The sequence below is a fragment of the Thalassophryne amazonica genome, chromosome 1 (genome assembly GCF_902500255.1).
Source record: "Thalassophryne amazonica chromosome 1, fThaAma1.1, whole genome shotgun sequence".
Classification (NCBI taxonomy): domain Eukaryota; kingdom Metazoa; phylum Chordata; class Actinopteri; order Batrachoidiformes; family Batrachoididae; genus Thalassophryne; species Thalassophryne amazonica.
The window spans coordinates 148,667,109-148,679,608 of NC_047103.1; the positions used below are offsets into that span (position 1 = coordinate 148,667,109).

The window sequence follows — 12,500 nt, forward strand, 5'->3', positions numbered from 1 at the left end:
TAATATATACAACATATACACATATACATATACACACATACTATATACATACATATCACATATACACACTATACATATAAATACATATACACATATACACACATATACATATATACATACATATACACATATACACACATATACATATATACACATATATATATATATATATAAATGAAATTAATATTTTGCGAGACCTGCGTTCATGTTTTGGGAGATATTTTTTCAGTATTCACATTTTGCAATTAACGGTTTGCAGATAAGTCACGAGTTGCAGCTGATTCACATTTTGGGGGTTAACACCCCTCTGGATCTGGTCTGCTTGAGGTTTCTTCCTCATTTTCACCACAGGGAGTTTTTCCTTACCACTGTTGCTTGTGTGCTTGCTCAAGGGGGTTGGTAAGGTTAGACCTTACTTATGTGAAGCACCTTCAGGCAGATTTGTTGTGAATTAGTACTATACAAATAAAATAAATGGAAAATAAATTGAATACTGCAAAAATAATCATTACATAAACAGACTTTTGTTTTTTATTCACACTGGGTCAACACTTTACATAAACTAAGATGAATGCCTCTATAAACACCATGAAAGATTTCAGATATTGTTGGAGTGACTTATCAAAGCTTCTGAATGACTAACTGGCACAATCTGTGGTTAAATGGGGATTCTTGTATTGAAGAGCATTACATCCAGACTTCTCGAGCACAAATTTGGAACTATGTTGAAAAGAGTTGTGATAGCACACATCACTGTTCAATTTATTAGACAAAAATAGAAGTTTGGGACCATCCAAACTTTACATCATTCATGAAGGAAGCCCAAAGTAACAAACAAGAATGAACAAATGTTTGTTGTAAAGGTCCAACAAAACCTCATATCACAACTGTGACTATCGAAGGATTCTGTGGCATCAGACAGAACTGTCTTACATGTCGGTTTTCATTTTGGCGGCTGTGTTGACAGATTAAACTTTGCAGACAGCCACCAAGAGGAACCTGTCCCAGAAACATCTAGATGTGTGTTGCATTGTGTGTACCATGCCCCTTTCTTTATTTATTTTGAATAGACGAGACATCTTCCCCCTGCCGCCACCCATGCATGCCACAAGTGGCATGCAGTGAAAATAAAAAATGATTTGTCATCATTTTGATATCATACTGACAACATTAAATAATTAACACCTTTTACTGGACTTTCTATGACTGGGGAACAGCTCACAGCCATGCAAAATGTAAATACAAATTTAAAAACCATTTCAGTGACTGAAAAAAGGCACAGGAGTGCTGTCTGGTTACAAGAAATTTCTGAACGTTCCTCCAGTAAACCCACACAGAGCTCTGTGACCCCCATCAACTGGATTATAAAAACTAATTTATCAAAAATCAACACGGACGGTGAGCCTGTATATATTGACATACTTTCATTTTAAGTTTATACATTATAAAAAGTTTGACACAGGGTGTGCTTTCAGGAAGGTTCTTGTTGGGTGGAAGCATGTATCATCTGTACAAGCCAGTTTAAAACAAAAAGTTAAAAAAAACAAAAAAACACACACACATTCACACAAGAAAAGCCCAAACTGCCTGCACACTGTAAAATGGTCACAGAAGACAGAGTGTGGAATAAACGTCACTGTCAAAAACAAATGATGGGGAAAGACTTAGCAGCAGCGTACCACAAATGGAGCTGACATGCAGTCCAGTGTAAATACACACTGGCGCCCCTCCCCTGAAGAACTCTGAAAGTCACTGATGTAAAGTCTACATTGACCCAATTTTGTTATATGTTGGTTTTATATAATGTACCTTGTGGTACCATGAATCATGCCGAGATGGCTCCTGAGACAGAAGCAGCATTGTTGAGATCAAACTAATTTTAGCTTGTGTTGAATGCAAGAAGCCACTTAGTGTTCAGTTGTGTCCTTAAATAAAGACAAACTTCCCCATTCACTAATCATGGTGGCTGGTCCTCCAGAAGCATTTATAACTAATTCTGTCCATTTGTGGAGCCTTCTTTTCTGTTTTCAGAGTCATGCTTCTTGTATGCAAAGTGTTACCCTGCTAAAAATTTGACTGTGAAGAAAAACTATTCCATTATTTCAATTCAAAATAAAAACTATTCAGCAACAGCCAAATAAACTGTGGCGAAACTTCTGAAAACATCTTCTGATGCTCTTTACGCCCTTCAATTAGATTACAAATGTAAAGCCAATACAGGCTGAAATTTGATGTATAACAGCAGCAACAAAACAATCAGAGTAAATGAATGTTGCAAATAATGGCCTTGTTTATCGATATAATTATATCAAGACATCACAAGTTTATTTTTGCAACTGATGTTTAAAAAAAAAAATCCCTGGCATGCAGAAAAGTCCTGAGAAAATGCCCATGAGCAAGTCACCAAAATCTGTGGCAACTGACAGAATCAAGCTTGACATGATCAGAATACATCAGTTTGCAGAAAGCAAAAGAAATAAAATAATGTCCTCACTTTGTGATATTAAAAGAGAAAAACATGTGTTCTCACAGTGGTTATACAACTATCTGCAATAATGTAGATACATGTTTTCCAGAGTACAAGTCACACCTGTTTAAAAAAATGGCTCTTGAAGAGGAAAAATCCCATATACAAGCGAGCACTATTTTTAGATGTTTTGAAGGTCATCTTTTCAAGATGTAATGGACTCATGAAAGCTAAACACATTCTCAGTTAAGCACTTCTTGTTGCAACTGAACAGGTGAAAATATCAAATGTGTAGGTTAGCACTGAGAGGATCCTTGCGGTGGCCATGTTTAGTTCACTAAATTTGAAGAAACATTTTTAAAATGACTGATGATTATACAGTGAGGTGCTTACCTTAGCCTACCTGTCCTCCGTGATATGCTTCAGATCACAGTACATTCCTGTCAGGTTTTCTCACACAGGCATAAAACCAAAAACTTGCACAAAATTACAAAGTGGAAGAATATCACTTCATGTGTTCCAACAGGTAGTTTGAGAATGTACAGTTTTCACCTCCTGAACATTTGGCTATAACATCTGAAACATCTGAGCATGACATTAGCATTAAGTGATTGCTGCAGACCTTATGAGGCTTTTGTTTTTAATGGTACACAGTTCGGTACATGTAAAGTACTGCAGTTTTTCCAGTTTCACAGTTTTTTGTTGCGCCCCTACCTCGGTTATTGCAGTCATTGAGACACTACGTTATTTAATATTAATACTCAACTGAGGGATTTAATTTTCCAGTGTGAAACTACAGATGAAAAGAAATGCATAACATGACTGATTTCAGCTGTATAAAACATTGCAGTCTTTTGTTGTATTTTTCATTTTTTCTTCAAAGGGTTAACAGAAAATATCTGAATAAAATCTGTTCAAACCTTCTGCTTGCACTAAAAAATAAATATATATTTTTTTTCTATTTCATTCTTTTTCCATTTTAACAGCTTTCTTTTTTTAATCAAGTGTCAAACCCTGTTTTATTGGACTGCCCCGGTTCCTAACAACACAAAGATAGCTACCAGTGATTACTCAGTAATTTTATTATTATTATTTTTTACTGATAAATTACAACCAGATTTTCTTATAATTTGGAGATTAAGGTTCAGCATTTTACTTATATTTTATTTTAAATATTACATATTTTACAGCTTTTTATTGTTTTAAAGGTTTATGAGCATAAATTGTGCTTAAAATGTTTTCACAGTACTTTGTTTTAAAGATGTGAAACATTTAGTGTAACAGTTCAAACAAAGCAGGAAAAAGCAGAATTCACCATTTCAGGACATCTGCTAGACACTGTATCAATTCCACATGAGCTACTAGCTCCCTCTGCTGGCAAAAAATAACAGTAACATCCCTTTATTAATAACTGCCACCTAAAATTGAGTTAAAACCAAATTGATTCTTTGTTTAGTCTAAGAAATTTCTCCACTCATCCAATGACTTCTTGCTTTGCATAAACGTCAAGATATCTCCTCCCTATATGACTGAGAACCTTTATCGGCCTAAATTAACCACGAGGAGCATAAGAGTGATTTTTGTTTGATAAATAATAACAGTTCCTACAGGCAGTGAGTGTTGGGCACAGTTCCGGTAACAGCTAATTAGCAGAGCTAACTTTTTCGTCACGATTAGCTTTTCAGGTAACTTTGTATTAGTGGACTCATTCGCTTCCAGTAAATCTAGTTCCACTGACTTCAGGCTAGCTCATATATACAGTATATACATTTTTTTTTTTAATCTCAGTCAACCCAGTTAACTTTTCAGACTGCAGATTCGCGGTTATCAAAGTTAACTTTTAGGTTTGCTATATTCACTGTCTACAAGTGTCGTTGTACTTTTGGGGGGCGGGTCTTACACCAGAGTCAAAGGAAGCGTCCTGTGCTTCACCATGCAAAGACCAGACTTTAGCAGGTGCTGAAAGCTTTACACTGCCTCCTTCAAAACAAGTCAAGTACCTCAGCAGGTTACACAGACTTCTGTGTTCCAATTGCGGAACTGGTTTACTCTATCAAGGGTTCTATGTCCTCGTCGACCTGCAGCCTCTGGAAGGGCCGAGGACCCAGCTGGTGGCGGCAGTTCCGCAACATGAAGAGAACTGAGGAGAGAAATGATCAGGTTAGTTGACATCGACATTGCTTTTACACTGAAACTGACCTGAAATTAAATTTAAGATTGTATATATGGCTGTTGGGTTCAAAAATCATTATGACTGTCAAAGCGTGTTTAATATTGGCACCTCCTTGTCTATTTTTCAAAGGAGACAATTCAGGAGGAAAACCTTGTTATTGTCCTTTGACCTGCCACCTCCCTATGGGTTTGTACTACCTGCCCCGTGTAGGCTAACACCGGCGAAGGCACCCTAACACTTGCATCAGTGTAGTTGCGTCACAAACTGAGGACCCGCGCTCACTGAATCCACTCTGACCCGTATCTTTCCTCCTGTCCTAGCACTCTCTGGAGATGACATAATTGGTAGTGGAGGAGTTGTGCGTTAGTCAGTGTGGTTCAATTCTGTTCAGAACTGTAAAAAAGTCAAGGTACTTTATCAGTGAATCACAAAGAATTCATTCACACGACATAGTGTCAGATATGTAGGTTGCATGTGTTGCACACTCCGAAGCCCCCACATTTTTATTCAGTCATCAATTTGTTGTTCAATTGTTTAACAAATATTTCCCACTCTATCTGCAGTACTCTTATAAATCACTATCTTTTGGTTTGGTTATAACTTTCCAATAATTGAGACTCACCAGTTACGGTAATGAGCAGCAGTAGGACGCCCACCACCAGGCTGATCGGTAAGACCAAATCCCAGCATTTCTCCGCTGCCAGCAAACAATGAGCCTGAGACAATGTGCCGTTATTGGGCCGCGGCGATACCGACAGCAGGCGGCACATCAGTGGGTAAACGTCAACGCTGTGCAGACTGCTCATTCGATACCCTTGACGGAAGCTGGGCCCAGCTGCTGCCAAGAAGGGGTGCATGCTGGGAAGGGTGTTGTCATAGCCGTGATCACCCACTGAAGAAAGAAAGACTGAGTGTACAGTTTCATCATAACGCGGATCCATTTACAGATTGTTTCACAAAGCAAAACTCAGAGACTTATTCTGACATCATCATAGGAGTGCAGTAGAGATGTGTTAGAAGGAGACATACGCCGCGGAAGATGATTCCCGCGCTGCACGATGGTCCACCCCTCGTCAGCAATCAATAAAACTGGCTGAATGCGCAGATTTTTCCTGTAGTGCAGCCTGTCAGGAATGGCTTCTTTCATATAGGCCTTCATGTGGGCGTGGCACTTACGCAGCAGGTTGAAAACAGCCTTTGTATCTGCAGAGTAAGCACACAAACAGGAATGGACATTTGCATCACTAATGCAGGATTTAAAATTCTTGGTTTCGATTCACTTTGATAGTAAAACCCCTTCGGCATCTCCTTTGTTTTCACTTGGGGTCGCTGCTTCAGATCCCAGGTAGATCTGCATGTTGATTCGTCACATTTTGCACCAGATACCTTTCCTAACCTAACTCCACATTGAAGAATGGGCACGGTGGGGTTTCAATAGTGAACCTTCCACAATGTAAACAAGTGCAATGAACCTTAATATTTATCTATAATTAATCCAGTTTTTCCTCAATTTTTGGACAGAATATAAAAGCTACACTATTTTGATTTAAACTGTTATTTGCTAAATGATTGTGGTAACATCATCTTGTTTAATCACTTTTACCTTGATAATCAACATATAAAGATTTAGGGCGGCACTGTGGCTTAGTGGTTAACACTGATGCCTCACAGCAAGAAGGTTGTGGGATTGCGTCCTTCCTGCCCTTTCTGTGTGGAGTTTGCATTTTCTCCCTGTGTTTGCAAGGTTCCCTCCAAATGCTCCAGAAAGTAGTACTTCACAATACTTCACATTTTCCACAATTTGTTTTACAGCCTTATTCCAAAATAGATGAAATTCATTTTTTCTCAAAATTCTACGCACAATACCCCATAATGACAATGTGAAAAAGCATTTTTCTTATAGATTTTTGCAAACTGATTAAAAATAAAAAAACTAAGAAATCACACATACGTAAATATTCATAGCCTTTGCCTTGACGCCCAAAATTGAGCTCAGGTGCATCCTGTTTCCACTGATCATCCTTGAGATGTTTCTACAGCTTAATTGGAGTCCACCTGAGGAAAATTCAGTCAATTGGACATGATTTGGAAAAACACACACCTGTCTACATATAAGGTCCCACAGTTGACAGTGCATGTCAGAGCACAAACCAAGCATGAAGTCAAAGGAATTGTCTGTAGACCTCAGAGACAGGATTGTCTCAAGGCACAAATCTGGGGAAGGGTACATAATCATTTCTGCTGCTTTGAAGGTCTCAATGAGCACAGTGTCCTCCATCATATGTAAATGGAAGAAGTTCGGATCCACCAGACTCTTCCTAGAGCTGGCCACACATCTAAACTGAGCGATTGGGGAAGAAGGGCCTTAATCAAGGAGGTGACCAAGAACCCGATGGTCACTCTGTCAGAGCTCCAGCATTCCTCTGTGGAGAGAGGAGGATCTTCCAGAAGGAGCTCAGGTATATCCTGTTTTGAAGGTCCCAATGAGCATAGTGGACTGCAGCAATCCACCAATCAGGCCTGTGTGGTAGAGCGGCCAGACGAAAGCCACTCCTTAGTAAAAAGCACATGGCAGCCCACCTGGAGTTTGTGAAAAGGCACCTAAAGGACTCTCAGACCATGAGAAACCAAATTATCTGGTCTGATGAGACAAAGATTGAGCTCTTTGGTGTGAATGCCAGGCATGTTTGAAGGAAACCAGGGACCATCCCTACAGGGAAGCATGGTGGTGGCAGCATCATGCTGTGGGGATGTTTTTCAGCAACAGAAACTGGGAGACAAGGCAGGATTGAAGGAAAGATGAATGCAGCAATATACAGAGACATCCTGGATGAAACCTGCTCCAGAGCAGTTTTGACTTCAGACTGGGGCAACAGTTCATCTTTCAGCAGGACAATGACCCTAAGCACACAGAGGAGATATCAAAAGAAGTGGCTTCAGGACAACTCTGTGAATATCCTTGAGTGGCCCAGCCAGAGCCCAGAACTGAATGCAATTGAACATCTCTGGAGAGATCTGAAAATGGCTGTGCACCAACGCTCCCCATCCACCCTGATAAAGCTTGAGAGGTGCTGCAAAGAGGAATGGGCAAAACTGCCCAAAGATAGGTGCACCAAGCTTGTGGCATCATATTCAAGAAGACTTGAGGCTGTAATTGCTGCCAAAGGAGCATCAACAAAGTATTGACCAAAGGCTGTGAATACTTCTGTACATGTGATGTCTTTGTTTTTTTTTATGTTTCATAAATTTGCAAAAATTAAAAAAAATAAACTTTTTCATGTTGTCATTATGGGGTGTTGTGAGTAGAATTTTGAGGGAAAAAATTAATTTACTCGATTTTTGAATAAGGCTGTAACATAAAATGTGTAAAACGTGAAAAGCTGTGAATACTTTCTGGATGCACTGTATATGCTCTACCTCAAAAATAAAATTCAAGTTAATCATGGGTGTTGCACTCTCTGAGTACATCTTCTACTTCATTCTGACATTCTTGAAGAACTCCAGGATTCTTTTGTTGTTGTTTTTTAAAGGACGTCGCACGTTATTTAACATCCCAGTTAGTGACACAAAGTGGCCCTCAAAATGCAGGAAACAGTGTTTCAAAGGGTTATAAATTTTAAAATTTTCTGGGGGGATGCCCCTGGACCCTCGTCGTGCAGCTATGCCCTGCTAAGTTCCCCCTATACTGTGAAAATGACCTGGTGAGAAACCTGAATTATTTTTTTAATCTGTCTTTTATAATATTCTCAAATTAATCATTATTGTCACATCGATCTGAACGAAATACACTAAAGCAAGAAGGAAAATGACTTATACTTTCCTGGAATGAAAAGAAATAATGTTTTGCCAAAATAAATAACCTGTCCCTTTCACCTACAGTATATTTTCTTCATGTTTGCAGACTATGAGCTCTCTAGTTATATTACCATTTTTGGGGATCAAGGCTGTGACAGGGGTTAAGTCCACCAGAGTGTAGTTGTCGGGGTGGAGGCAGTCGTCCAAACGTATGAGGCGGTCAGCCGAGCACTGAGCCATGCCGTGGTCGCTGGTTACCACAAGATTAATGTGTCCCCACAGATTTTTCTGCTTCAACTCTGAAATCAGCAGGCCGATGTTGTCGTCAACCTGAATGCGGATACATAGTTAAGCAATCAAAGTATACAAATTTGATTAATCTTAGCAACTAAAGTTAGCCAAATATAGTACAGTACTCATCTTCATTAATTACCATATATATGCACCAAACAATGTTAAAATATAATCATGACCTCTTGAAGATTACAAACTGTCAAGTGGGATTAAAAAAAATTTTCAGGTTTCAATTGTCACCAAGTTACTATGAGTACCTTCTTCAGGACTCCAGCCATCACAGTATCGTTGTCAGGGCCGAAAATATGACCTGACTGATCAGGTTCTTCCCAGTACATAGCTGCAAACATCACTCCTTGTTCCTGCTGGTACAAGAACCATCTTCCATCACTATCAGACACTCAAGACAACTTTTCTCACAAGCACACTGACAATAGCAGTGATAAAACACAACGTTAGTTTGTGATTTTTGACTTTTACTTATTTTATAGTTTATTTTAATACACACTGTAGATGACTTTACTGACAGCAGCAGACAAAATGTCTGTGATAACAGAAAAGCTGTTTCCTACCAGCCAGTTTGTCACATTCCCGAGTCGCTGCTCAAACGTCACATTGGGGTTGTAGTGAAAGAAGTGCGTCGGTGTCCGATTGTCGAAGGTAACCTCTGAGCCAGGCCACATCATGGCTGCAGTCGTATAGCCATAATCCAGTGCCGTTATCCAAAGAGGCCTCGCCTCATTCCACCAGAAGGAGTCTGTGCTGCTCCCATGGAAGTGTTTGCCACTGACGGGGTCGTACATGTTACTTGCCAGAATACCATGAGACTCAGCATACAACCCTGTGACCTGGAGCCAATAAAATTACAATTATTATTATTCATTCATTTTCTATACCTGCTTATTCCAAATAAGGGTCATGCCGGGGAGCTGAAGGCTAGCCCAACCATCACTGGGTGAGAGGCGGAGTACACCGTGGCCAGGCCTCCAGGCTACTGCAAGGCCAGGTGTAGACAAACAAACTCACTCACACCTACGGATAATTCACAGTTTCCAAGCCACCTAATTTGCATATCTCTGGAAGTGGGAGGAACCTGGAGAGAACCCACGCAAACACAGGGAGAACATGCAAATGTCACACAGAAAGGACCGGGTGGGAAGTGATCCCAAAACCTTTTCTCTGTGAGGCAGCAGTGCAAACCTCTAAACCACCATGCTGCCCTAATCACATTTTTTCCCCCTGAAATAAACATTTAAATTTAAATTTAGCCCCGATCTCACCACATGGTGGCACTACCTCTAGAAGTACAGCACCATCATATGCTGAATTTCTGGGGAGGGTCTAGGGATACCTTGAATGGATTTCTTTTGATGTCACATCACCTCTGGTGTCATGACGTTTTTACAACCTCCCTAAGACATTGAGCTCTGAAGTGTGATGTCACATATCTATGACAACACTGGTTCTACCCCTTTAAAGAATAAAGTTAAAATTTTGTGTTCTGAAGACCAATCTGAGCACAATGTGGGACTTTTTCCACACGTTCCTACAGCAATGATGGATTAGATAAATGTGGTGATTTATTTATATATACTAATTGTATCAATCAGCAGTTTGATGATAGAATTTCAAATAAGTTCATGGTCAGCGTGCTAGAAAACTCCATGCTATGCACAAACCTTCCTGCACCTGGGTTTATTGTGGTTTTATACCACAGTTACAGCACTGCATGGGAGCTCACGTCGGAGTGTAATATATGAACGTTTTTCATTCTTGTGTACAGTAGTGATGGATTGAACAAATAAGGTAGGTTATTTATTTATTTAATATATCAATCCAATGTTTGGAGATTGAATTTCAATACCCAGAGCACTAGTACACTCCATGCTATGCACAAATAGCACTTTCTCTGTTGTGGTTTGCCTCTGGTCTGCTGGTTCGTCTGTCTTTGTGTTTGCAGGTGAAGTTGAGGTGGAGCTGCTGGGTGAAGTTGCCATGGGTGTATCTGCTGTGGGTTGCTCATGGGCCCCGCCCCATCTGTCAAGTCAGCACGTGAAAAGTGACAGAGCGCCGTCTCACAGCTGATCTGCATTCTGCTAAGTGGGTGTCCACAGCTGACTCTGATGGCATCTCATCACCGTTCAGGATTTAGCCTTGGAGCTTCCACTGGTTTGGGGCCAGAATCTTTTCTCACACCACCTGAAGAACCTCCGCGTCCACCTTGGTTGGAACCGGGTTGCCACGGGTACCCAGCTGTGCCATGCCATCACTCTCAGCCGGTAACCGTCCTCTTATATTTTGTTTTGGCGTAAGTTGGCGTTCCACCGTCACTAATGTAGCTCTGAGTTTTTCCTCGCTGTGAGCCTCCGAGTTCATTAATTTTTTCCTGTCGTGTTTTTCCAAACTGGAGTATGTCCTGTCTTCACCCCTCCGCTATGGGCTCCCATGTCCAGGCGCAGTTTGTAATTCGCAGTGTTTCTTTTTACTGCCGCTTCCAGGCGCAGTATTTGACTCGTCGTGTTTTTTTCTCCCGTGGTATTCCAGGCTTTAGAGAGCACTTGAGTGGAGCTTCCAGGTTCCTGGACTTAATTAATGGTGATTTCCCTGTTAAGCGCTCAGGCTTAATTTCGTCTTATCGCTGCAAGTTTTTCCAGTCCAGACTTGACTGTCAGTGTGTTTCTTTGAGCATTTGGATTGTAATGTTTAAGTTATCAATAAGTATTCTTTTACTGTGAGTTCTAGCTCGAAACCTGACTTCTGTATTTAAAGTGGATCATTTGTGCTTATTCCAAGGTCACATTCCATCTGCAGTAGTGCTTAATGCATCTGCCGGCTTCCTTCTGTGTTTTTCACCCGCTGTGTCTCACATTAATCAGCATACGATCTATTCCGCGTCGCTAAGTGATCAGCAGATATTCTGTAATCACTGTTAACCCCATCAGCGCCGGTTCTGGAACAGTGAGCACTGAAATGTAGTTCTTCTACTGACTGAACTGGTTAGTCATTTTGGTGTCTTCTGTGAGCGGATCCACTTACTGTTCACCACGCAACAGCTAAATTCCTGAGATAAATGTAACTGGTTATCTTTGACCCTTACCAAAAAATAGTACTTATAATAGTATAGTATAGTATATAAAAAGTAAACTAGAAGTACACTTGAAACATACTTGCATATACTACTTTTTGGTAAGGGGAGTGCAGCACACAGAGAACTGACAGTTTAGTCCCGCATGCACCTGAGCCTTCACCTGACTCTCTCATTATTGAATTTCGAACTGAACTCCGGTTTTGAACTATATTCTCATTTTTTTGAGCTGAACTTTGGATTTGAACTATATTTCATCTTTTGAACTTTGATCCTGACTCCTACACTGAAGGAACTATCTAAGTTTATATTGGTTTTCATGTCTAGGTGTGCACCTGCACATTCTCATCAGCCCTCTCATCTCCCTTGCAGTCTTCCAGCCCCAGTAGCTCCAAAGGCTCACTTCACCTGGTCCCTGCCCTGTCAGTCCCTGGTCCCAGTCCTGTCAAGTTCTGGTCCTGTCGTTCCCTGTCCAGTCAGTTCCTGCTTCCAGTCCAGTTGCCCTGTCTGTCCTGTCTACTGCGCAGTTCCCCCTTATTCAATAAACGTTTGTGTTTACCTCCTGTGTCTGCCTTACTGCTCCTGCACTTGAGTCTAACTCGCAACCCGGTCCCCAACCATGACATTATCTTTCTCTAAGCTTTGAATTTTTGGATGCAGCTGCAGTGTTACCAGGCTGTAGTGGT

The 12,500-nt window shown here is 40.6% G+C and overlaps 1 protein-coding gene across 1 annotated transcript in view; it reads right to left on the reverse strand.

The window, feature by feature from the left end:
• Nucleotides 1–2,266: 2,266 nt before the first annotated feature.
• Nucleotides 2,267–12,500, reverse strand: part of enpp4 (ectonucleotide pyrophosphatase/phosphodiesterase 4) — a 21,549-nt gene continuing 11,315 nt past the window's right edge. The window contains exons 2-8 of the mRNA XM_034175727.1: nucleotides 12,487–12,500; nucleotides 9,302–9,577; nucleotides 8,987–9,091; nucleotides 8,567–8,765; nucleotides 5,670–5,843; nucleotides 5,263–5,532; nucleotides 2,267–4,607 (exon numbers count right to left, since the gene is read on the reverse strand). The exon at nucleotides 12,487–12,500 is cut by the window's right edge and continues 206 nt beyond it. Coding sequence (XP_034031618.1) covers nucleotides 4,513–4,607; nucleotides 5,263–5,532; nucleotides 5,670–5,843; nucleotides 8,567–8,765; nucleotides 8,987–9,091; nucleotides 9,302–9,577; nucleotides 12,487–12,500 — 1,133 coding nt within the window. The 3' untranslated portion in view covers nucleotides 2,267–4,512. The remainder of the gene's footprint in view (nucleotides 4,608–5,262; nucleotides 5,533–5,669; nucleotides 5,844–8,566; nucleotides 8,766–8,986; nucleotides 9,092–9,301; nucleotides 9,578–12,486) is intronic.